Source organism: Lactuca sativa, chromosome 7, assembly GCF_002870075.4.
Source record: "Lactuca sativa cultivar Salinas chromosome 7, Lsat_Salinas_v11, whole genome shotgun sequence".
In the NCBI taxonomy this organism is placed as follows: Eukaryota; Viridiplantae; Streptophyta; class Magnoliopsida; order Asterales; family Asteraceae; genus Lactuca; species Lactuca sativa.
This window is the reverse complement of record NC_056629.2, coordinates 177,840,707-177,868,258: the sequence shown is the minus strand read 5'-3', so window position 1 is coordinate 177,868,258 and position 27,552 is coordinate 177,840,707. Positions and strand designations below refer to the sequence as shown.

The 27,552-nt window shown below is 39.4% G+C and overlaps 1 protein-coding gene across 1 annotated transcript; it reads right to left on the bottom strand.

Annotated features, from left to right (window-relative positions):
- Positions 1–1,562: 1,562 nt before the first annotated feature.
- LOC128127378 (uncharacterized) lies at positions 1,563–19,587 on the bottom strand. Its single transcript, XM_052765858.1, has 6 exons — positions 19,269–19,587; positions 18,923–19,151; positions 18,621–18,853; positions 3,672–4,010; positions 3,087–3,553; positions 1,563–1,820 (listed from the first exon to the last, which is right to left on the bottom strand). Exons 1-6 carry the CDS (start codon positions 19,585–19,587, stop codon positions 1,563–1,565), a joined length of 1,845 nt encoding a protein of 614 aa, XP_052621818.1.
- Positions 19,588–27,552: the final 7,965 nt, after the last annotated feature.

Genomic DNA, 27,552 nt, shown 5'->3' with positions numbered 1-27,552 from the left:
CTCTAATGTATCTCTGCTGTTGTTCTAGATCCACACTGGTACCATGCCATCAATCTTGTTGCTGTCGAGAAATAAGAGTTCCATTTTATTTTGGAACTGCAAAAAGGTCGGGAATTCCTTCAAGTTGCATGTCTACAGTCCTAGGATTTTGAGTTCTTGTAAGGTGCTACTGGTGTAGTTGTTGGTTGCCACTAGTGATATATTGTTATGACCTAAGTCTGAGAGTTTCTCGTTTATTGAGTCCTAGGAACATGTCTATGTCTAGACTCCTTCTAAAAATATTATAACTAAGCTGAAGAAGTTAAAGACTTTAAAGTTGGAAAATGAACTTGAAATTGGTCCTTGTAGTTGGTTTCATTGAAGGTTTATAAATGATAGTTGGGTGAGGTTGAAAAACCAGGATGGTATATGACCAATGAAGAAATTTATTCCCATTGCGAAAAGACTAAGTTTAGTTAGGTTTGCAAGAAAAGGCGGTATTTCACCGTTTATGTCACTACAAGAAAAACGCAATTTTGCTAGGGAAGGTCGCTATGGAACGTGCTTTCATTGTTAATCTACAATGAATCGTGCTATAGAATGTTGTTCGATAGCAATGTTGCTACCACATTGTCTACGGATTTTATTTCTGGTAGCGAGAATGGGATTTGCTAGGGAAAATGCTACCGACTCCATATTCGTTGGTATTATGCTACCGATATTTCTAAGGAACAAAAATTTGTAGCAATTTTCCAGTGACAGTTGTTACGAAATCACTTTCTGTTGTACTGCTGCTATGAAATTAATTATCGTGGTTACTATACAACGGAGTTTGTGACGGAAACCAATTTCATAGTTGATTTGCTATTGAAGTGTCATTCGTAGGTATTTGCTAGGGAATTCTGTTATGGAATTTGATTTCGTTTGCTTGTTGTGCTATGGAACAATAAGCCTAGCTAATTTGTGACGGCATTTGTTATGAAAGTATATGCCATAGCAACGTTGATAAGGAGTAGTTCAATTTCATAGATATTTACCTTTGGAAATTTGCACCGTCAATAAAACCCATGGAATCATCAAGTTCATGATGGTATGTATGTATGGTTTTTTTCTTTGTTGGGATCGTGTATGCTTAATTAATTTTCTTATTCTATGGATGAATTATTATTATGATCAATGAAATTTGTAAGATATGGTTTGAATGATATGTTTTTGAATTGGTAATATATTTTTTTATTTTATTGTATTTTATATGTATTTAATAATAGGAAAGAAAAAACATTTGCTATTATATATGTTTATGTTATCTTGAATATTCTTTTAGCATTTCAATGTAAAAAAACTTGATTATAACATGAACAATTACTTAACTGGATATTTAATGAAAATATTGTACATACAAATATCTCAAAAACACATATCCCCTTTTAGTAAATGCTCAGTGTACCAAAGAATAATAAAATTTCATTTTATTTAATTAATTATCATGAAGGGCACTAATACATAACATCACATTTACCAATTCGCATGCAAAACTAAAAATTATACAATGTAATCATCCTTTTGTAAAGAAACAACAACATCTAGTCATTATCTTCTTCCTCCTCTTCTTCTTCATCATCTTCTTCTTCATTGCTCGATGTACTATACTCATAACTACCCTCGCTGTCAGGAATAACATCATTGTCGTCCTCATGAATTTCACCTTCTTCATTAATGTTATTTTCATTACCTGAACCACTGCTTGACATGTCGTGATCATCATAATTGTCAGTATCGGCTGTACTTGGTATAATGATTTCACTTGATTCAACTTCATCTTCTTGGAAAGCAAAGTCTTTCTAAGGATGATTTTCATTGGTCCAACCATGAGGTTTAACTTTAAATATAGCCCGCTAGTCCAAGTTGTTTGTTTTCAAACTTGGGTAAGGAATGTAACACACTGAGTGGCTTGCATGGCTAAAACAAACAACTCGAACTTGTTGTATTTTCTTTTGATGTTTATCTCGACCAAGTTATATTGTTTGTGAACCTTAACTCCTATGTTAGGTGTTGGATCGTATCAATGACATTTAAACAAAATTGTGGTTTTAATTGGGTAACCAAGGTACTCGACTTCTAAAATTTCCTCTACCTTACCATAATAATCACCTCATTGGCTACTAACACACAATCCGCTATTGGTTGTTGATTTGTTCAGACTATGAGCTTCTGTGTGAAACTTGTAACCATTGACAAAGTATACACTATATAATTTCACTTTTTTGAATGACATTTTGGAAATGTCATATATATACTTGTTGTTTATCCGGATCTTACGTGCCTATATGAAAATTGGTAAAACACTTAAGTAGAGTTAATTATAACCATAACAAAAAAATAATAAAATTAAAAAAAATACAAAAATAACACCCACATAGTTTTGAAACCATACTACAAAGTTCTTCTCAACTTCAGCTGCAAGCTCATGTTCATCCATATACCGAATAAGTTAGATCATATCTTCTTCAAATATTCTGTATCACCATTTGAGTAACATTTTTAAAGTTACTATGATGTAATAAACAAAATCATGCATGTAAATTTTATTCAGAGCAATTACACAACAAATGATTATTATAATTAAAAGTAATGCATATGTTATGTACCTGATGTAATGTTTGATCTTATCTTCGTTAAGGAGTATGTAAGTTTGGGCAGCATGCACTTCCTCATCAAACATCATTATATTCCTGAATCTTCCATAATGACGCCCAGGATATGAAAATATATCTAACATTTCGTTGTTAGCATCCAGTTGCTCATCTCCTCCTCCATCATCATTTCAAGGCAATTTTCTATTACGTGTGGGGATAGCGGTCTCGAAATAATGAGAGCAAAATATGGATGCTTCATGTAGCAAGTACACGTTAACAACGGAGCCTTCCACTCAAGCTTTATTTTTCACATATTTTTTCAACTGATTTATATATCTATAGTGAAGATTATTTAAATTAGCTTACAAAAATAGCAACATACATTATGATGTAACATACAAACCTTTCAAATAAATACATCCACCGATATTGGACGGGACCGACTATCTTCGCTTCATATGGAAAATGTACTGGTAAATGTTCCATGAAGTAAAAAATACCAGGGACAAAGATGGTCTCTAATTTACATAGAATTATTGGGATCTCGGTTTCAATCCTTTCCATGTCTTTTGTTTTGATTAATGTTATTGTTAATGTTTTGAAGAAAATACTCAACTCTGTTAATGCTTCCCACACATGTTTTGGCAACATCTCATGGAATGCAATTGACATCAATCTTTGCATAAAAACATGACGATCGTGGCTTTTCATTCTGAACAGTCTACACCCTATTAAATCAACACACCTCCCCAATTTAGAAATATAACCATCGGGGAAACGCAATTTCTCCACCCATTCGCATATGACTTTCTTTTGATTCTTGTCCAGAGCATAGTAAGCTCTTTCATTATATTCGACTCCTTTTCCCTTCCTACAATAGAGCTTCAGATCTTTTCTGGCTGCTACATTGTCCTTCATCTTCCCTTTGACATCCATTACTGTGTAAAAAAAGTATTCAAATATATTTTTTCACAATATGCATAACATCAAAATTATGTCTAATGAGGTTTGTTTTCCAATATGGTAAATCCCAAAATATGCTTTTCTTTTTCCAACCATGATCGCCACATTTGTTGTTTACATCATCAACATTTAGTTCAGTCACTTTTACCAAACCTAATTGTTCAATCTCCCTTAAAGTTTGTTCATCATTCTTACTTAGATGAGGACCTTCTGTCACTACACGATTCTTCTTGAACTTATATTTATCCTTTCTATATGGGTGAATTACCTGTAGAAGTCTTCTATGACAGTCAAAGCATGACATCTTATTACCATTCTTTAGTCTGAATGCATGTGTATGTTTCCCACAATGTGGACATGCCATCTTACCTGCTGTCAACCATCCAGACAACATTTCATATGCTATAAAATCGCTTATTTTCCACATCAAAGCTGTTCTTAAATGGAAATTTTGTATTAAAGATATATCATATGTTACTACGCCTTCTTCCCATAACTTCTCCAACTCTGCAATAACTGGTTGCAAAAATAAATCTATTTTATGCTTAGGGTTGGACGGTCCTGGCACAAGTGTGGTCAAAAACATGTAAGGCTCTTTCATGCACATAGAAGGTGTGACAACCCGAAACTTTCATTCTATACGATTGGTCAATTTTTATCAATGTTAAATTCGATTTCGACACTTTTAACACCATTTAAGGGTCCGTTTAAGTGTTCTAAGCCTGAGTACAGCCCGGAACGAGATTAGGAATGAGTCAACATGTCGTAAAAAAGCAAAATCGGGTCATACACCCTCCTAAGAGGTGTGTACGGCCGCACACTCATGCCCAGCCGCACACTCCCCTTTTATATATAGGGGTGACCCTTTCATACATTCCTTTCTTTTGGCTTCACTCTTCCTTCTTTCTCTAAAAATCTCATCCAAGAACACTCTAAGGGCCTTAAAAACGTGAAGAACCCCATCATTTAACTTGTTATTCAGGTAAAACACCTAAATCTAAGCCTAAATTCATCATGTTCTTCATCACTTGAAGGTGTACGGCCGCACACCTTCATAAGGTGGCCGTACACACCTCAAAAACCCTCCAAAGTGAGAGTTTTGGCCCTCTATCTCCTAGTTGGACTTGGTTGAGCCTTGAAACACTTGAAAATCGACTTTTGGAGCATAAACGAAGAGTGTACGACCAGACACACCTGTGTGTAGCCGCACACCCACCCTATACGGCCGCACACTCTTGTGTGCAGCCGCACACACACCCTGGGCGCACACCCACCTTACTGGCCATACACCCACTTTAATGCTCATATTTGGCCTTAAACTTGCAAAGATCACTAAGTGTGGGACCTAGAACACTTAGTAAAAGCATTTCCAAGACCTTAGGGTGGTTTCTCGTCATGGTTAGTCATGAAATACCCTAATCTAATACGTATATGTGTTACCATATGATTAATAGGGTCCACTTGTGGACGAAACATCGGTTAACACTCAGCACTCATATCGATCGTACACTCGAATCCTACGTTAAACTGTGAGTTCATACCCCTACACTTTTCCGAGTTTTTTATGTTTTCAGGGGGGGAATACAAGCTAAACCTAAAGGTTTTCATAACTTAAAAACTGATGCAATTACAACGGTTTTATATCAAACATTTAGATACAATTATCCCTTTTGTAGTATGCGGAGCATAAGGGACGTTTTCTAATCATAATTGCATAGTTTTCAAAACAGTACCTGAACGCAACAAACCATTCAAACTATAATGGGTATAGTTTGGGATTTCATTACCAGTCTTGCAAATTCAAACTTCATGCAAAGTCAAACATATAAACTATATCATATTTAGTTTATCCATTACTACGAATACAAAAGTAGAGTATCTTGCCAAATAATTGTTTTGTGTATAATTATTTATACTCTACGCCGTTACGAATGATTCCGAACTTGAAAACAACCGAACGACACATAAACTAGTTATTACAGGATTGTGAGACCTATCTTCGTTATGCCCCTCAGGGTACCAATAAATCCTCACCGGTAGTATAACCAGAGTCTTCTGGAGGGAGAGCGTAAAATTTGTGAATAGATCTATTTGGGACCCACAATCCCACACCTGAACTGTTAGCTACAGTTAGGCAGGCACGCCTAGGGTGACAAATTTTGTAATCGTACGACGCCTGAAGAAACTTCAAGGAGGTCACCAGTCATATTAGTATGATTATACGACTCACAATATGCATAAACTAACATTTGTTTACGAGATTTCTTTCTTTTATAGTTTTATTTTAAGTAATAAAACTACCTATCTACTTACTGGAGGGTATTCCATGGACACAATGTAACATCCCAAAATTATGGGCCAAAAATTTCATTTTTTTAGTTAAGTGATTTGCAAAACGTTTGTAACAAAATATCATTCGACCATATCATTTAATAAAACATGTCTCGCGTTTGTAAACCAGAACGTAAATCATAATAATATCAGAGTACAAATCCCAGAATGTCTCATAATACGGAAAAACAAGAACGTGTGCGTGATATGCCGCAACCGAGCCAGCTCCTTCCCCTTGGCTGAAGAGGTACCTGAAACAACAACTAAAAACCGTAAGCACGAAGCTTAGTGAGTTCCCCCATCGTACCGCATACCAAACAACCACATAACATACAAATATTGTCAGGCATATCTGGGTGCCCGGCCTACCCCTTCGGTCCTCTCGACCGGATACTGACTAGCATATCTGGGTGATGGTCTCCCCTTCGGTCCTCTTGACCGGATATTGACTAGCATATCTGGGTGTTGGTCTCCCCTTCGGTCCTTTCGACCTGATACTGACTAGCATATCTGGGTGCTGGTCTCCCGTTTGGTCCTTTCGACCGGATACTGACTAGCATATCTGGGTGCTGGTCTCCCCTTCAGTCTTTTCGACCGGATACTGACTAGCATATCTAGGTGCTGGTCTCCCCTTTGGTCCTTTCGACCGGATACTGGGGACTATTTCACCCCTACCACTACCACATAACACGTATCACATAATCTCTTTAGCATGGCTGGGCATGACTGCCCCTTCGGCCCTATCGACCGGTAACCTGGGGACTATCTCCCCTACTATCACTAGCATAAAGCATAAACACATAAACATAACACAGGTAGTGGCAACCCTAGATGAATATCACAGAGACAATCATCTAATCATACAATTCCTACTAGTGGGCCGACATTGTGGCCTTAGACCCACTGCTACTAGAAGGTAACTCACCTCGAAGTAGCTGCTGAAAGTCTGCTTGCTGAGCGCCTGACTGCTGAACCGAAACTCCCCGGCTACAATTTCCATAAACACTAAGTCAAATACTAATAACTAATCTTAGGGTAAAATGACTATTTTACCCCCTGGTCAAAGTCAACTCCCTGGTCAAAGTAAACTTCCTGGTTGCCCGGAATTGCCGAGTTGGCTCGCCAACTCGCCGAGTCCCTTTCATCTGTTCTAGTTTTATACCCGTTTCTACTCGTCGAGCTTAGCGAAGACTCGACGCGTTCTTCTTCGATGCACACATACTGAGTCCAAGTTCATCTGACTCGCCGAGTTGAAGAACAACTCGTCGAGTCTAAGGCAATCTTCATCGGACTCGCCGAGTTGCTCATCCAACTCGTCGAGTTCACGCCTATCTTCATAGGACTCGTCGAGTCCAACGTTCTACTCACCGAGTTCATTCAGTCCTTTTTCCATACAGACCTGATTTGAGCCATGCAGCGGCTCCAAACCACAGATCTAGGCTTCTAGGGCATGCTTATCACGTAAAGTTGCAAACTTTACGTGCATCCATAGCTTTAAGGGCTTCAAATGTCCAAACTAAGCTCTTAATGGGGTTCTAAGCTTAAGAGGGACCTTAATCACAAATATGACTGAAACTTAACACTTCTAGAAGGTAATGAGAGTCCAGATCTGAAGTGCAACCCAACCATAAGGTTTCTCTACAAAGGATTTGGGGTTTTAGGGCTTAAAAGCAACAATTTAGGGACAAACAAGATCTAATAGATCAATAATCAAGATGGAAACTTTATTACCAGAATGGATGACCACAAGCGAATGTGTTCTGGATCTAAGTCCCCTTCCTTGACTTTTTCAACCTCTCCCTTCTTCCACTTGCTCCAAAGTGCACCAAAAGTCCCTTCACAAGGCAACAATCACTCAAACTTACCAATGGAGGCTAGGGTTTCGATAAGAAATGCTCTGAGGGTGATGGAGGCTGAGATGGGGCTATAAGGACGATTAAATAGGGTGCAAACCCTAAGGATTAGGGTTTCCTCCTGACTGGCCTACTCGCAACTGGTCTCTTGATATAATTTAGGTTGCTATCAACCTGAATATCCTCCAAGGGTACAACTGCTGACTCGTCCACCAGACACTTTCTCAACTGAGAAACATGAAAAGTGTTGTGGATCTGGCTAAGCTCTGCTGGAAGATCTAATCGATAGGCGGCCCGACCCACCCGGCCCAAAACCCTAAAAGGACCAATGAACCTGGGGCCCAACTTGCCCCTCTTCTGGAACCTAATGACACCCTTCCAGGGTGATACCTTCAGGAGGACCATGTCACCCACCTGAAACTCCAAGTCTGAACGCCTTCTGTCGGCGTAACTCTTCTGCCGACTCTGTGCAGTCTGCAGTCTACTACGAACCTGCTGGATCAACTATGTCGTCTTGAGCACCACTTCGGTGCTCCCAATGACACGCTGACCGACCTCGCCCCAACAAATCGAGGTCCTGCACTTCCTCCCGTAGAGCATCTCGAAAGGAGGGCGGTCAATACTCGCATGGTAACTGTTGTTATACGAAAATTCCGCTAACGGAAGATACGTATCCCAACTGCCACCGAAATCTAGCACGCATGCCCGCAACATATCTTCAAGAGTCTGGATGGTCCGCTTACTCTAACCATCTGTCTGCGGGTGGAAGGCGGTGCTAAAATGCAGACGAGTGCCCAACTCATCATGAAACTTCTTCCAAAACTGGAAGTAAAACGCACATCTCTGTCTGAAATCACTGACACTGGCACCCCGTGCCGCGCCACTATCTCCCTGATATAGATGTCGGCCAACTTCTCAGCTGAGATGCTCTCCTGAATCGGGATAAAATGGGCGCTCTTGGTCAATCGATCCATGATGACCCATATAGAATCCACTCCTCGCGCGGTCCTGGGAAGCTTCGTGATAAAATCCATCGTAATATCCTCCCACTTCCACAACGGGATTTCCAACGGCTGCATCTTGTCGTGCGGTCTCTGATGCTTGGCCTTGACCTTCCTGCAGGTCAAGCACCGCTCGACGAACCAAGCCACATCCCGCTTCATGCAGGGCCACCAATAGTCCAAACGAAGATCCCTATACATCTTCGTCGCCCCAGGATGAATGGAGAATCGGGATTGTGCGCCTCCTCCATCAAAATTTGGCGCACGCCTCCGAGGTATGGCACCCATACCCTGCGGTGTAATGTCAATAATCCCCTGCTGTCATAGTCGGAGGAGGAAACTTGACCCACTATGCGCTCACTCTTCCGATGTTCCTCCTTCAGGGCCTTCTGCTGGGCCTCCCGAATCCGCTCCAAAAGCGGAGTATCCACTGTCATCCGCATGCAAATATCCCTGATCAGCGCCGCCTTGCGGCTAAGCGCATCGGCCACCACATTGGCCTTCCCCGGGTGGTAAAGGATCTCACAATCATAATCCTTCACCACATCAAGCCACCGATGCTGCCTCATGTTCAAATTCGGCTGATCCATAAGGTACCTCAAACTCTTGTGGTCCGTGTAAATGGTACACCGAACCCCGTAGAGGTAATGTCGCCAAATCTTGAGGGCACAGACCACCGCCCCCAACTCTAAATCATGCGTCGGGTAGTTCGCCTCGTGAGGCTTCATCTGCCTCAAAGCGTAGGCAATGACGTGCCTTCTCTGCATCATTACTGCGCCCAACCCCAAAATGGACGCGTCACAATATACCACAAAATCCTCTACGCCCTCTGGCAGTGCTAAGATTGGCGCCTCGCACAATCTCTGTCTCAGAACCTCGAATGTTGCCTGCTGTTCAGGCCCCCATCGAAAGACTACGGCTTTCTTAGTCAACCGTGTCAGGGGTACGGCTATCTTGGAGAAGTCCTGAATGAATCTCCGATAGTAACCCGCTAAACCTAGGAAACTCCGAATCTCAGATGGAGAGTTCGGAATCTCCCATCTCATCACGGCCTCTATTTTGGCCGGGTCAACCAGTATACCGTTCTGGTTGACAAGGTGCCCCAGGAATTGCACCTCGCGCAACCAAAACTTGCACTTGGAGAACTTGGCGTACAAGCTCTCCCTCCTTAGGGTTTCCAAAACCTCTCTCAGATGCTCCTTGTGCTCCTCTTGCGTCTTGGAGTAAACCAAGATATCATCTATGAAAACTATCACAGACCGATCCAGCATCGGTCTGCACACGCGGTTCATGAGGTCCATGAACGCGGCAGGAGCATTGGTGAGCCCAAACGGCATCACCACGAACTCATAATGGCCATAACGCGTCCGAAACGCGGTCTTCTGCACATCCCCCTCTCTGACCCTCATCTGATGGTAACCTGAATGCAAATCGATCTTGGAGAACCAAGATGCTCCCTGTAACTGGTCAAAGAGATCATCAATCCTCGGGAGTGGGTAACGGTTCTTCACCGTTACCTTGTTCAGCTCCCGATAGTCTATACACATCCGACGCGCCCCGTCCTTCTTCTTCACAAACAAAATCGGGGCTCCCCAGGGTGAACTGCTCGGCCTGATAAATCCCTTGTCTAGCAGCTCCGGCAACTGCGTAGACAACTCCTGCATCTCGGGAGGAGCCAACCGGTACGGTGCCTTGGCTATCGGAGTCGCACCAGGGACTAGGTCAATCCTGAACTCTACCTGACGCTCCAGAGGTATCCCAGGAAGCTCCTCTGGGAACACATATGCGTAGTCTCATACCACTAAAACCTCGCTCATCGTCGCCCTACCCGCCTCCCGGGTATCCATAACATATGCGACATATCCCGCGTAACCCTGCTGAAGGTAGCGCCTAGTTCTCGTTGCTGAACATACTGTGGGTCCACGTTGTGGCCTCTCGCTGTGGATCACCAACTCTCCCCCACTTGGGGTCCTGATCCGCACCAGCTGTTGTGCGCAATCTATCACCGCCCCATTAAGGCTCAACCAATCCATGCATATGATCACCTTGTTCCCACGCAACGAAATGGGAACCAAGTCCACCAAAAAGCGCTCCTCCAACAACCTTAGAACACAATCCATGAACACTGCTGATGCTCGCACCGATCGATCATCGGCAATCTCTACCTCTAGAGGGCAATCCAACATGCCCGAAGACTCAGAAAACTTCTTGCTAAGCGCAAGAGAAACAAACGATCGGGTGGCACCCGAGTCAAACAACACCTGAACTGGGATACCGTTAACATGGAACGATCCTAATGCATATACACAGAGCACACATCAATATCGTAACATCATATAAATAAAATAGAGGAAAAGAACCATACCCGTCACCACATCGGGTGCGGCGCGTGCCTCCTCGGTAGTCAGCTGAAACGCCCGGCTCCTCACCACTGGAGCCTCTGCCATGCCCTATCGGCCATTAGTGATCCGCAGGGTTGCTGGAGCTGGTGCTTTTACTGGCGCCGATGCTGCTGTCAACTGGGGGCAACTGGCCTTCTTGTGGCCCCTCTGGTTGCAATGGAAACATAGCAACTCAGACGTCTGTATCACAGGCGCAGGGGCGGTACAATCCCTGCTTAAGTGCCCTGACTTGTCACACTTATAGCAGCCTGACGATCCCAACTTGCATGCTCCCTCGTGCGCCTTGCCGCATTTCCTGCAACGGCCCCGCCCCTGTTGGCCTTTCGGCCCCGCATCTGGTCCCTTGGGCTTCTTCCCCGAAGCCCCCATAACATGACCCTCTTCCACCTTCCTCTTCTGAATGTGCTCCAGATCTATCTCCCTCTCCCTTGCCCTAGCAATCATAGAGTCCAGGGTAGGGCAAGCTGAAAAACTGACATGCTCCTTAATATCAGCTCGTAACATGTCATGATAGCGGGTCCTCCTCATATTCTCATCACCCGCGTACTGGGGCACCAACAACGCCCTCTCCCGGAACTTGGCGGTGATCTTCGCCACAGTCTCCGGCATCTGCCTCATATCTAAAAACTCCCTGGCCAGCTGCTGAAGCTCGACAGCTGGTGCAAACTCTGCCCTGAACCTGGTCACGAAGTCCGACCAGGTCATAGCCTCAACATCCGAGGCTCCCAACGAGTCACCAACGGACTCCCACCAATCCCTAGCTCGATCCCTCAAACATCCTGCTGCAAATCTCACCTTCGACCCCTCAGGGCAGAAGCTAGTCAATTGTGCAGACTCAATGTCTGCAATCCATCGCCTGGCAGCTATGGGATCCTTCACCCCGTGAAAATCCGGCGCACCACTGCCCCTGAAGTCCTTAAAGGACAATGTGCGAGATCCCGACTGGCCAGATGTCATGTCGCTCCTGAATGCCCGAAGGCGATCCTCCATCAGCTAAACTATCCCTTCCTTGATCGACCAGAAGATAATGGGGGTCGACTCAAGGATGCCCCTGGTGATCTCTGACGTGATGAAATCGCGTAGCCCCTCATCCACCGGCTCGGAACCTGATCCCGAACCCGATCCCTCTCCTGAACTACCAACTGCTGGTCTAGGGCGTAATACCACCATTCTGAAACACAACATAATAAACGTCAGGAACACTGATATATCTCGAGGAATCACTACTACCACAAGTTTCCTGATTTCATCTCAGCTTTCCTTGATTCGAGTACGGATCCTCTGCTTCCAGTAGTATGGGCCCATACTACCTTCCACATCTATCCGTACTTTCCTCAAGTACTGCCTTGACTCCACCAAGTCACTATTACTGCTAATAATCTCTGCTACTCCCATCCTAGGCTTGCCCTAGGGAATTCTCTGACTATACCCGATCCAGTCCTCAGCTACTGAAAGCCTCCTTGTGATGCCAATTAGCCATCACCTGAATACCAACACATGCGGCAAGGCTCAGATAATCCTTCAAGTAAAAGGCTTGTCCCTACAACGGTTAGACTCAGACAAGAGCTGCGCAATAGGGCCAAGTCTAGCACTCTGAGATTATTCAACCCTGTTCGCATGTGACGTGACGCATTCACCTAATGGCTAACTCCCATCACTTAGAGTCCCACAAAGCACAAAGCAAGCAACATTCAGACATAGGAGACTACTCAAGCAATTATATCCTCATAATGGGGAAACTGTACTAGCATACAATGCTAAGCTCATGTTCTCAGGCATAATTTACCGACATAATTTATATGGATAATCTTTTAGCTAGATAGCAATTGTGACATTTGCATTCTCAAAGTCGTTAGTGGAGCGTGTGTGGTTTACCGGCACACTAACCTGGACTTGTGAGAAGTGGCAAAAAGGTATAACCATTATGATTACGGCATACCTCTTCATAATTGTTTAGACACACAAGTGTGCTATCTAAGGGAAGGTGTATGATTTTGATAAAGTTTTATCAGAACAATCTAGTATCAGAAATCTGAACTTTGGTAAGAAAGTCAATAAAGTATTGATTTCTAGAAGTCGAGCTTTCTGAGTATATGTCAAAGCTAGTGGGAGCATAAGTGCTATGCTAATAATCATCATGTTAGTGGGAGCATGATAATTATGATAAGTATTGCAAGTTAGCAATGTTAATTATAGAAAACAAAAAGTTTCAATTCGTGAGGTTGCAGGGGTTGAAAAAGTTGTTTTGCTATAATTAAGGGAGAGGAAATTATACTTCATCTCAAATCTATAAGCTTAGATTGTGAGGTTTTAATCATTTAGTCAAGGATATATATGAATTTCATGTTGGAATGGCTCAACATAAGGAAATTCTGTATATGGGTCCATTATTTGCGTTCTAAAATTCGATTATGATTACGGCATCCCTTTTCATAATCTGAATTATGAGAACTTGGCAAATAGAGATGGAAATATTATAGCAAAAGACTGGTTTAGTCTTTATGCGAGACATCATGAATCGTGTCCCATATGCTTCGGATATAGGATCGATTACATGTGCTATATTCATCCTTTCTAAAATTTTCCAAATGCCTGGGGCATTAAGAAGGGAAAAGGTTTAGAACTGGATATGACTAAAAGGGTTAAACAATTGTCGAGGACAATCTAAGGTTTACCAAAGATTGGTTGCTCAAGGACAGTTGGAAGTATAGTGATAATTCTGGAAGGACCATATTGACATAATCTGTAAGGAGGCAACTCTTGTTCAGAAGTGATAGTCAAAATGGAATCTGGAAATGTTTCAAAGTTAGAAATTCCAATCTGTGTAAGATTAAGGAAACTTAATGCATGAAGGATATTTCCAAGGAGTTGATCTCCTTTGGAATACTCTGTAATGATTGTTGCCAAGTCTTTGTGAATTTGTGCATAATCGTTACAAGAGGATCAATGCATATAAGTTTAGAATCTAACAGATTTCAGTAAATAGCATGAATTTGGAATTCTTGCATTTGCAGTAAGGATTTGGGAGTGTGAAAAGAGAATCATTGAAGTTATGTTCAATTGATCTAGTTCACAAGGTAAAGATCATAGACAAACATAGTATGCATACTTGGTGTATGGCATGACTAGTGTTTAGAAAACATAGTGTACATGCTTGGAGCATGGGACAACTATTGTTTTAAATTCAAGAATAAAGTTGATAGCTGAAACAGTATACAATGAATAATGTGTAATCATATGGTGATAAATAAAAGGTGTTTTATTTATATTCATAAGTTCTGAGACCATATTGGATTCGATTATTATTGTGTTTCATTTTGCATGTTTTGACTTCCCGAATAAACTAGGTTATTCTTCCGGAATGACTAAGTTATTCAAACCATCCACAGTCGGTCATATGTTGGAAGTAGATATGAATTAAGACTGTCATGGGTTGGCTTGTAGAGGTCTAAGGTGTTGGACAAAGGGCTACAACACTCATGAGTGCTCATAAGTTCTGAGTATTGGATTCAACCCGCGCTCATTGGAATCACTTCATGGATTTTATCACGAGTGATCATGAGACGATAATATCTTATATTCTTCAAACCTAGAGATATGAGTTGTTACTATGAGTTGGTTGTACATTGATTGCACGAAAACGCATTTGGTAACTCGATGCTATAAAACGTGCATTTGTGTATGATTCAACAAGTAGTAGAACAAGCCATATGAGTCGAAGTTTATCCATTCCTTTTACCTTCGGGATAAAAGTGATATCTGTGGGCCCCTCGATGATTTGATGATGACAAATGGAAGTGCTCGGCCGGGCCAGGACTGATTTGATTTGTTCAATTAGTCAGTCGTCATAAATTGGAAATCGGGAAACAACAAACGGACAGAGAGAATGATTATAATCCATGTCTCAGTCCATATGATATCTAGAATGGAGGAATATATGATCCCTTATCTAATGGACAAGTCATTGACAAAGGTCAGAGTTCATCGACAAGGTCAGAGTTCGACAGCGGCTTTAAGAGCTACGATTGCTAGTTGGTTCCTGAAGTCATACGCAATAATAGTTTTAGACTTATCCAAGTGGGAGACTGTTGGATTAATGTCTAAGTCCATAACTATATTTGGTATGTACTTGACCCGACCCGGCATGGTCCATTTGGGTTGCACTTCACCGACATAATTTATATGGATAATCTTTTGAGAATAGTATGGTTATGATGAATATTAATATATTATAAGTTCTAATATATTATTATGGAATCATATTATTTAATTAGTATTGATCAAGAATTAATTTAGAATTAATTAAGTGATCAAAAGGAACTAATTAAATATGGACTCTTATATATATATATATATATATATATATATATATATATATATATATATATATATGGAATGGGCCAAGTTCATTTAGGTTGGGCTAAGCTTTCATGGATAGTCCGTGGAGTGTTTAACCCATGGATCCTAAGAAATGAAAGGTCATGGGTATTAGGGTTTAACCCTAATCCTCCACACTATATAAAGATGTCCTTGGTTGGTGAAATTGGCACTAGTGTGGATACACTAAGAAGGGCTAGCCAATTTCACAAGAGAGAACCAAGTATCCATATTCTCTAAAGTATTTCAAGGTGTCTTGGTGATTTGTGATTCCACTTGAGGCTTCCACACTATTGGGGCTAAGCTCTTAAAGCTTGAAGACATCAAGCTACAACAAAAGGTATGTATTCTATATTGTTACATTCATTGATTTGTATGCTAGATTAGGATAATACCTTGGAAGTTCTTATTTGCATGTATAATAGAGAAAACATAGATCCAAGGTATTTAGGGTTGCATGTACACTTAGGAGTGTTAGAATGCTCAAAACCCAACAACAACCACATAACATACAAATATTGTCAGGCATATCTGGGTGCCCGACCTACCCCTTCGGTCCTCTCAACCGGATACTGACTATCATATATGGGTGCTGATCTCCCCTTCGGTCCTCTCGACCGGATACTGACTAGCATATCTGGGTGTTGGTCTCCCCTTCGGTCCTTTCGACCGGATACTGACTAGCATATCTGGGTGCTGGTCTCCCCTTTGGTCCTTTCGACCGGATACTGACTAGCATATCTGGGTGCTGGTCTCCCCTTCGGTCCTTTCGACCGGATACTGACTAGCATATTTGGGTGTTGGTCTCCCCTTCGGTCCTTTCGACCGGATATTGGGGACTATTTCACCTCCTAACACTACCATATAACACGTATCACATAATCTGTTTAGCATGGCTGGGCATGACTGCCCCTTCAGCCCTATCGACCGGTAACCTGGGGACTATCTCCCCTACTATCACTAGCACATAGCATAAACACATAAACATAACACAGGTAGTGGCAACCCTAGATGAATATCACAGAGACAATCATCTAATCATACAATTCCTACTAGTGGGCCGGCATTGTGGCCTTAGACCCACTGCTACTAGAAGGTAACTCACCTCGAAGTAGCTGCTGAAAGTCTGCTTGCTGAGCGCCTGACTGCTGAACCGGAACTCCCCGGCTATAATTTCCATAAACACTAAGTCAAATACTGATAACTAATCTTAGGGTAAAATGACTATTTTACCCCCTGGTCAAAGTCAACTTCCTGGTTGACCGGACTCGCCGGGTTAGCTCGCCAACTCGCCGAGTCCCTTTCATCTGTTCTAGTTTTATACTCGTTTCTACTCGTCGAGCTTAGCGAAGACTCGACATGTTCTTCTTCGATGCACACATACTTAGTCCAAGTTCATCTGACTCGCCGAGTTGAAGAACAACTCGTTGAGTCTAAGGCAATCTTCATCGGACTCGCCGAGTTGCTCATCCAACTCGCCGAGTTCACGGCTATCTTCATAGGACTCGTCGAGTCCAACATTCTACTCGTCGAGTTCATTCAGTCCTTTTTCCATACAGACTTGATTTGAGCCATGCAGCGGCTCCAAACCACAGATCTAGGCTTCTAGGGCATGCTTATCACGTAAAGTTGCAAACTTTACGTGTATGCATAGCTTTAGGGGCTTCAAATGTCCAAACTAAGCTCTTAATGGGTTTCTAAGCTCAAGAGGGACCTTAATCACAAATATGACTGAAACTTAACACATCTAGAAGGTAATGAGAGTCCAGATCTGAAGTATAACTCAACCATAAGGTTTCTCTACAAAGGATTTGGGGTTTTAGGGCTTAAAAGCAACAATTTAGGGACAAACAAGATCTAATAGATCAATAATCAAGATGGAAACTTTATTACCAGAATGGATGACCACAAACGAATGTGTTCTGGATCTAAGTCCCCTTCCTTGACTTCTTCAACCTCTCCCTTCTTCCACTTGCTCCAAAGTGCACCAAAAGTCCCTTCACAAGGCAACAATCACTCAAACTTACCAATGGAGGCTAGGGTTTCGATAAGGAATGCTCTGAGGGTGATGGAAGCTGAGATGGGCCTATAAGGACATTTAAATAGGGTGCAAACCCTAAGTATTAGGGTTTCCTCCTGACTGGCCTACTCGCCGAGTCCAGGAGTGAACTCGCCGAGTAGATCACTTAAAGCCCGCATCCAACTCGACATCTACTCGGCGAGTTAGGGCTACAACTCGCCAAGTAGCTCTTCCAAAAAGAAACATTTAATCAAAATAAATACGTACCCAGAACGGGGCGTTACACACAACCTATAGTTTTATTTTAAGTAATAAAACTACCTATCTACTTACTGGAGGGTATTCCAGGGATACAACCTTTGGTTTTATTTTAAGTAATAATAAAACTACTATACTTACTGGTGATAGCCAGGGTTTTCGAACAGATTTAACATAGTGGTGGTAACCAAGGTTTTCTAACGGAACGATATTTCTCATACAGAAATCAACAAACATGTTAGAAAATATTGGATTTTCTTGGAAAACATCCATATACATTTCAGAACTTGGTAACTAAGGTTTTCGATACAAACGACATTTACTTGTAATGGAAATAAACCATTTATACAAATTCAGTGACTAGTTTTTCAATACACAAGAACATGCTTATGAACTCACCGGATTTATGCTGATACGTTTTCAAAACCGCTTGTATTCTCAGGACAACGATAGACAAGTACCTTGCCAGCTTTTGGAGAAGACGGAGCAATTTTGGAGTCTCGTCTTTATCTTTTGCTATATACTATTATGTACAAACTATGTTCTCAAAACATATGTAAATATTCATATTGTAATGTAATGGTTGTGCTTACTTTGATTGTTATGATACGATTGTTGTGATACTACGTATGACGTCACCCACCCCCGGACATTTCCGCCATTGTTTTTCTGACGGTTCGGGGGTGTGACAGAAGGTGGCAAGTTATAATGTGTCATAATAAAAGGACAAGATGAATATTGTTTTCCAAATGCTCCATGTGGTTCAAACCCATCTGTACTTAGGCCTAATCTAACATTACGTATTTCTGTTGCAAATGAATGATGAATTTTGTCAAAGTGCTTCCAAGCTTCTGAATCGGATAGATGGCACATTACTCTAGCATCATGTCCATGATTCTCGGAGTGCCATCGCATGGAAGCGGTTATGGCTTGTGAAGCATACAGTCTCTTCAACCTTGGAGTCAAAGGAAAGTAATTCATTTTCTTAAAGGATACGTGAGAACATTTGGCCAAATTTTTTGACCGTTTGTACCTATTTGCATTGCAGAATTTGCACCGATAAAGAACTTTGTCTTGCCTCCAATATATCATACATCCATACCTGCAGCAATCAATCATCTCCATAGGCAAACCTAGTGCTTGTATTAACCTTTTGCTCTCGAATAAACTACCTACCATATTATTCCCCTCTGGTAACACATCATTTATCAACTGGTAGATAACATCATAACTTTGCACAGGTATGTGATACTCTGATTTTATATTCAATAGTCTAGCTACAGCAGATATCTGTGTCACTTTTGTTAATCCAGACCACAATTCTTTATCGACTTCATGTAGCATATCAACGAATTTTTTATCTAGTGCATTTGGCTCCTATTTAGGATTACTAGTATTTAAATCAGAATCCATTGCATCTATGGCCATTTCTCTATAAGAACATGCACCTTCATTAAAATTTGTGTTCGAATCATCCACCCCTAAAAACATATTGTCATCATCAATGGATGTTTCACCATGTTTATCCCAAAACCAATATTCCTCAAGAAAACCTGACTTGTACAAATGATGATTAACAATATCAACGTCTCGATATGGTATGTTACGACATTTGATGCATGGGCATTTGCTTTTATCTTCGTCCATGAACCTATGTTGACTGGTAGCAAAATCTATAAATTTTTTCACTCCTTGTACGAAAACAAGCGATACACAACTACAATTATCTTTTCTTTCATACATCCACTTTCTATTTGGATTGTTCATTGTGTTAAATCTGTAAAGTATAAATTTAAATAACACAATATTATATGTTCATTAATGTTGCTTTGAACTAATAAATGACATTTGAAGTAAATATATACTTACAATATAAATATTGCAAAGGTACCTTAACAACAACTCGTTTCACAAAGCTAACGACCGAATGTTGAACCAATCTTCAAAGTTTTCTAATTTGAATGGTTGAATAACATTGATAATTGGATAATGGCTTAGAATATTAGTACAATGGTCTAATTGAGATGGACACTTGCAAAACACATATTCAAACAAAGTGTGTCTCAATCAGGGGACCTTCGACAACCCTTGATTTCGCTGTGTTGGATGTATAATAGGTCAAATTATCCGGTCGATATTATTCAATACCAGGTTAAAACTCATGTAGCATACGGGTAATTATATATTTAAATAACATTCATAATAAATATAGATATAGAGCTAATTAAAATATATATTCTATATAGAATATTTTCCTTAATAACGACTTGATTACACACTTATTTTTATGTCCATAACAAAAATGGCGCCTTCTCCATAGAGATTGCAAATAGACCAAAGTACCCTTGAAATCATTCCAAATATGTGATTATTAAGTGTATTTGTGTCAAAACACATTATTCAAACATTATAACCTTTTATGGGTCACAATGGATTTTTGGTTATTGAAATGAAAAAGACAAAAATAACATATATATCATAATTCATAATATAATACATTTAAATTAACATTTCACCAAATTACTAGTATATATTAATGTATTGATATTACACCAAATTATCAAATCCAAAAATAGCATACATTTATCTATTGATATTAAACAAAATTACAAATTAATATATATTAACATTTAATCAAATTTAAAGTATGTATTCACGTCACACCAAAATACATATATAATATGCATCACTAATTGTGTGAATCAAACAACCATCATATAACTACTCTAAACTAATGCCAAACATCGTAGCAAACTCAACCAAACATGCATCCCAAAAACAAATATCAATATTAAACAACCAATTGTATTGATGCATAAAAGTTGTTCCATATATAACTGCTCACAGAAGGATGCTTTGCACAAGTTTTATGTATGTCATGGCAATGTATATGCTTTGAACTCCTTACCAAGTGGCTTCGAACCTTGTAACAGGTTTGTCTCAGATTCCAACTTCTTCTCGTATTAATGTAGGCATTATTCAACATAATTAGAGCTTCTTGCTTCCTTTCACTGCCTGCGGCCATCAACATCATTCCCAGAACTAAGATCGCATCCAACTGTCCCTTATCGGCTGCATCTTGAAGCAACTATTTCCCTACTATTTCTTCCCCTAACAAAAAAATACTTCTCCTAACAAACAATAAGTAATCATACAATTTTAATAATACAAATATAGAAAACTAATTACATTCGTAATTATTTGTATGCTTAAAAAAAGACTACCATTCCATCATTGAAGAGTATGTGTGGGTTGTTCAACTTTCTGCATCTGCGTAATACTTCATACATATGAACACTAAATGGACGAAACATTAATCGAATTGTATCTATGGTTTTATATATTTTGTCTGATGTTACAAAATCCCTAAAGAGTTTTCAACTATAATTCACAAATTCAACAAAATTCGTCTATTAAACACTATATTAACTATGTATACAAGTATAATAGAAGTAATGTACACCATACTTACACTAACTGGCAATTAAAAGTATCGATTGTTGATTTTACCCCAACCGTAGTTACTATTATTTCGATCAAGTGTGATGGCAAAGCAGTGGTCCTTGTTCCTTGTTTTCTTCTTCACATTCTTTCTGATGAAGAACTCGCTGCCATTATGTTGAACTGCTTCGAGTGTAATTCAAATTATGTAACAACAATGATTTTAGGGTTTATTGATCAAAGTGTCGGAAGTTTAATGGTTGGGAATGGATTGTAGTTGATCTATTACCGATAAACTGAAACGACGGGATGAATCTGACCCCAAATTATGGCGCCTAAATGTTTAGACTATGAATTGACATAATTACCCTTAAACATACAAAGGTTAATACGTAAATGGTTAGGGTATTTTTGTCAATACCTTCGGGCTTTTGTGTAAAAATAAATCATTCAAACATTATAACTTTTTATAGTTCAATGTGGAATTTTGATAGTTTAAATTTAAAACGACGAAGTTAAATAAAATTATTGTTTAAATTTAAAAAGACGAAGTTAAATAAAATTATTGACAGATGTAGGATTCGAACCTGCGACTTCGGCTAAGAAGTAAGACGCATCTTCCAGCTAAACTAAAGTAACTTCCATTGCTTCAAATTGAATAAACTTAGTATTATGTTCATTAATATTGAAGCCCATATGTCATCCATGGGTTTACCATGACCCTATAACCAACTACCATGTTGACCAATGACCTGTTTGTCATCCATGGGTATACCATGACACTATAAGCAACTACCATGTTGACCAATGGCCCATATGTCATCCATGGGTATACCATGGCACTATAAGCAACTACCATGTTGACCAATGATCCGTTTGTCATCCATAGGTATACCAGGACACTATAAGCAACTACAATGTTGACCAATGACTCGTTTGTCATCCATGGGTATACCATGACACTATAACCAACTACAATGTCGACCAATGAACCTTTTTCATCCATGGGTATACCATGACACTATAACCAACTAAAATGTTAACCAGTGACCTATTTGTCATCCATGGGTATAACATGACACTATAACCAACTACCATGTTGCCCAATGACCCGTTTGTCATCCATGGGTATACCATAACACTATAATCAACTACCATGTTGACCAATGACCCGCTTGTCATCCATGGGTATACCATGACACTATAAGTGACTACCATGTTCACCAATGACGCGCAACCATGGGTATATCATGCCACTATAAGCAACTACCATGTTGACCAATGACCCGTTTGTCATCCATGGGTATACCATGACACTATAAGCAACTACCATGTTGTTTGTCATCCATGGGTATACCATGACACTATAACCAACTAACATGTTGACCAATGACTCGTTTGTCATACATGGGTATACCATGACACTATAACCAACTACCATGTTGACCAATGACCCGTATGTCATCCATGGGTATACCATGAGACTATAACCAACTACCATGTTGACCAATGACCTGTATGTCATCCATGGGCATACCATGACACTATAAGTAACTACCATGTTGACTAGTGACCTGTATGTCATCCATTGGTACACCATGACACTATAAGCAACTACCATGTTGACCAATGACCCATTTGTCATCCATGGGTATACCATGACACTATAAGTAACTACCATATTGACCAATGACTCGTGTGTCATCCATGGGTATACCATGACACTATAACCAACTACCATGTTGACCAATGACCCGTTTGTCATCCATGGGTATACCATGACATTATAACCAACTACCATATTGACCAATGACTCGTATGTCATCCATTAGTATACCATGACATTATAAGCAACTACCATGTTGACCAATAACCCGTTTGTCATCCATGGGTATACCATAACACTATAATCAACTACCATGTTGACCAATGACCCGCTTGTCATCCATAAGTATACCATGACACTATAAGCAACTACCATGTTCACCAATGACGTGCAACCATGAGTATTCCATGACACTATAAGCAACTACCATGTTGACCAATGACCCGTTTGTCATCCATGGGTATACCATGACACTATAAGCAACTACCATGTTGACCATTGACTAATTTGTCATCCATGGGTATACCATGACACTATAACCAACAACCATGTTGATCAATGGCCTGTTTTTCATCGATGAGTATACCATGACAGATGCATGATTGAAAGTTATTTGTTAACCATGGAGGGCGAAGAAGAGAATTAACATGTTTATTCAGCAACTTGGTCACCTCTTAACCATGGAGTGCTTTTTTTTAGTCATCATGCAACTCAGAATCACTGATTTTGTTTCATTTAGTGGAGTTTGAAAGTCATGGTGGTCACTCACACTCTCTAACCCAAAAGATGTTAGGTCAAAGCGGTACTTTCCACATGATTGTTTAAGTGTTCATCTCTTACACCAAGAGCCATAGATATATTTATAACAAGTCAATGTGGATTTTGGTTTGAAACCATTCAACATTTTGTGAACTGGTGATGGATTTGTATTTTGCAGTTTGTTGTTTAAACATTTTGGTTGTCATTCTCCTTTTGCTTGTGTTGGCTTTAACTTTAATAGTATTATCTTATTTTCATGTGAATTTGTGTCTTTTGATTTTGTATGTGTGGCTAATGCATGCTTGTTTGGTTTTTTGTAGTGGTGTAGCTACATGGGTGCAAGCGTGGGCGTTGGCCCACCCCACACAAAATTGAGGTGAAATATATAATATATGGATTTTATATTTCTTTTGAATAAAAACTGCTAAGCTGTGAATTGTAACATGACTCACTCCATTCTAAACTTAAAATTCATACCGAATGAAATAATTTGCATGTTGAGACATATGGATTAAAGAGTTAAGACAACAATTTTTTGAATAGATCAACTTGCATTTCAATCTCCATAGTGAGTTACTCATTCATTAGGTTTGTATATTAATATTTTTTTATTATCTTAATTAATCAGTTACTTCCAATTTAAATGAACAATTTACTTTAAAATCATATAGTGTTACATTTTGTTACCATTTTCAGTATCTTGCTACTTGCTCATATTTTGTAATTATTTGGCCTAACAAAAAACAAAATCCTGGCTACGCCACTAGTTTTTTGAGACTAAAGCTAGAAGCGTTGTAATCGATACATACATACTGTGAGATTGTTGAACGTATATGTTGTTGGATTAATGTCTAAGTCCATAACTATAATTTGTAAGACTTGACCCGACCCGGCATGGTCCATTTGGGTTGCATGGCATCATGCACTTGGATAGACTATAATGAGAGAAATAACACTTAAGGTTGATTAATATAATATAAGTTCTAATATATTAATAGGATTATTTAATTAGTATTGATCAAGAATTAATCTCGAATTAATTAAGTGATCAAAAGAAGACTAATTAAATATATGGGTTGATTGTGTAAATCATCCATACTTGTATAGTGGGCTAATGCTCCATGGATAATCAAGTTGGGCTAAAACCCATAGGATGGTCCATGGATGCTCCATGGTGTATTTGAACCCATGGATCCAAGGAAATGGAAAGCCATGACAATTAGGGTTTACCCTAATTGTAACAACTATATAAGATCATATTCTTTGGAAAAATCGACAATATGAATAATAAGAAAGGGGTATCCGATTTTAGGAGTGTTCAAGTTTCTCTCAAGTTATTCCAAGTGTATTTGGTGTTGTGTGAACCGTTTGAGGTGTCACACTTGAGGCACTAGGCACTCAAGCTTCATGAAGACATTTTACATCAAAGAGGTATGTATTCTATGTTATTATATTCATTATTTTGTATGCTAGATTAGGATAATACCTTGGATGTTCATAATTGCATGTATAATAGAGAAAACATAGATCCAAGGTATTTAGGGTTGCATGTACACTTAGGAGTGTTAGAATGCTCAAAACCCAACAATGGTATCAGAGTCTAGGCTTGTTTTCTTGTTATACTTGCAAAAGTAGCTGAAAAAATTGAGTTTTGATGTTGTCTGCACAGCAGACTCGCCGAGTTGGTTCGTGCACTCGACGAGTTGGACCCCCTGACAGCATATATTCGATTGTTTTGGCTGGAATTGGACTACGAACATTACCCTAAGATGTTTTTGGACTTATAAACTTGTTTTTGATGTGGTAATGTTCATGCTGATCCAATTTCTAAGATAATTGTCATAATTTCAAGATTTGTATTAGTTTGTATGTTCATGCTAATTTCTTGAAGATTGATGATTTGAATTATCTTGTTCTTAGATTAATAGAAAAGTTGTGTGAAATAGTTTATTTCAATCCATTTTAATCTAAGAGTTGATTCCAAAGTGTGTTTTTGTAACTTGTCCTCAAGTTATATGAAAAGTCACATTTAAGAATCATAAAACTCATAAAAGTTGGCAAAGGTTACAAAATGAAGACTCTAGTTCTAATTAAATGGTTTTATGACTCCATAATTTGTCCTCAAGTTATGGAAGTTCAAGAGTCTCTTCATTAAATAATAAATAAATAAAAAGTGTAACCTTAATTAGTTCCATAAGTTACAATAAAAAAAAGTTATTTTTTTTATTAATTAGTTTAAAGTCTTCCATAATTTGTCCTCAAGTTATGGAACTTGAAGAGTTTTTAATTAAAACTACTTTAAACTCATAAGTTATGGAATTAATTAGTTTTGAATAGTTTCAAAACTTGCCCTCAAGTTTTGGAATTTGAAAAAGTTTTCTCTTATGAATACTTTAATTCCAAGTTAAGCCCTTAGAATTTTAAAGAGTTAAAATTCAACCCTTATACTTTATAATATTATAAGTTAATAATATTTATATATATATATATATATATATATATATATATATATATATATATATATATATATATATATATATGTATGTATAAGAGTAAAGTCAGTCTTACCGTTAGTAGGCCTCATTCACGAAGCTGGTCTATAAGGGGGTATAAGGTTACTGCCTATAAACTGGCAGTTTAATGGGTGTCCACTCTCACCCACCGCTTCCTTGACCGGTGGAGGGTCGTTAGCCGAACGGGTAGGATAAGGACTAGAATTCTCCTTTCATTAAAAGTATTAATGATAAATACTAAGTAACTAAACCATTTATAAATACCCAATCTTAGTTACTTAGGAAAATGTAAATAAGGTGCTAACCCATGAAATTACACTTTGCACTTTGCTTAAGTCGGTTGGTGGAGCGTGTGTGGTTTACCGACACACTAGCTTGATTTAACAAGGTAGGCAAAGGGTTTCTTAAAGTTTAATCATAGGCCCGTGGAGTGTGTGTGGTTTACCGGCACATCCGTTGGGTGATAAACATTTAAGAGTACCAAGTAATTTGCATGGTTACTTCACACCTTGTTTTGTGATCCTCGGCATCCCGGTCACAAAACCTGAAGGGCACACTCGAGATTGAAACATGCCATTGAAAAGTTCAATGAATCTCAAAAGATCTAGGAGTTTCAAATCCAATTAAAACTTAATTATATTTCATTTTTCATGGTGGAAATTGGTAAATCGTCATTTACCTACCTTCAACTATTTTATAACTTGGATTACGGCATCCCTCTTCCAGTTATAAATAGGTTGTTGGGTCCTAGCCTTAATATTTCATATTGGGTGTTATATTAAGGACTTTTAAATCAACTAAACTTGAATATCTCCCAAAAGATGTCTAGTTCAGACATTTATGATCTTCCCAAATCTCTTGGAACTTCACTTCCTCCACCTCCTCCAATTATTCTCCCTAACCCACAAGTTCAAGGTGTAGGTGTGATCACATCTTGGAGATGAAGTCACATATTGACAAGTCGGGAGAGTTGGGTGTCAAAGTCTTGAGAAAGTTGGTGATTCAATCACTTTCTAAGTCACATAGTGAGTTCCTTTGGGACTCCTATGAAATAGACTATGACAAGACCCTTAATGATCTTATCTATTTGCTTGGTACTGCTGAATCAGCAATGATTTGGAAGGCTAGTAAAGCAAATGTGATTAGGAGATCAACTTTCCAAAACTTTATGGACAGGGACAATAGTGACACAGAAATCCAGAAAAGCATTCTCTTCCCAATGGAAAGGGATTGGCCATAGTCAACTTGGTTGCCAAAATGGTAAAGAGAAAGGCTAAGTCTGAGATAGTCCCATGTACTATTACCTAAGGGTCCATATGTTTCTATTGCCAAAGGAAGGGGCTTTGGTTACGAAGCTGTCAAACTTACCTAAGGATGGTAAAGTCGATGAGTTTGACTTTATTTCAGGTAAAG

What these genes read in the sequence shown, in the direction of transcription:
- LOC128127378 (XM_052765858.1), bottom strand. Translation starts at nt 19,587, where the DNA reads ATGAACAATCCAAATAGAAAGTGGATGTATGAAAGAAAAGATAATTGT. An exon ending in GAACACAAATTTTAATGAAG is followed by an intron (nt 19,152 to 19,268) that starts GTGCATGTTCTT and finishes TGCTACATGAAG; the next exon opens with TCGATAAAGAATTGTGGTCT. An exon ending in ACTTCATGGAACATTTACCA is followed by an intron (nt 1,821 to 3,086) that starts GTACATTTTCCA and finishes AATCATCCTTAG; the next exon opens with AAAGACTTTGCTTTCCAAGA.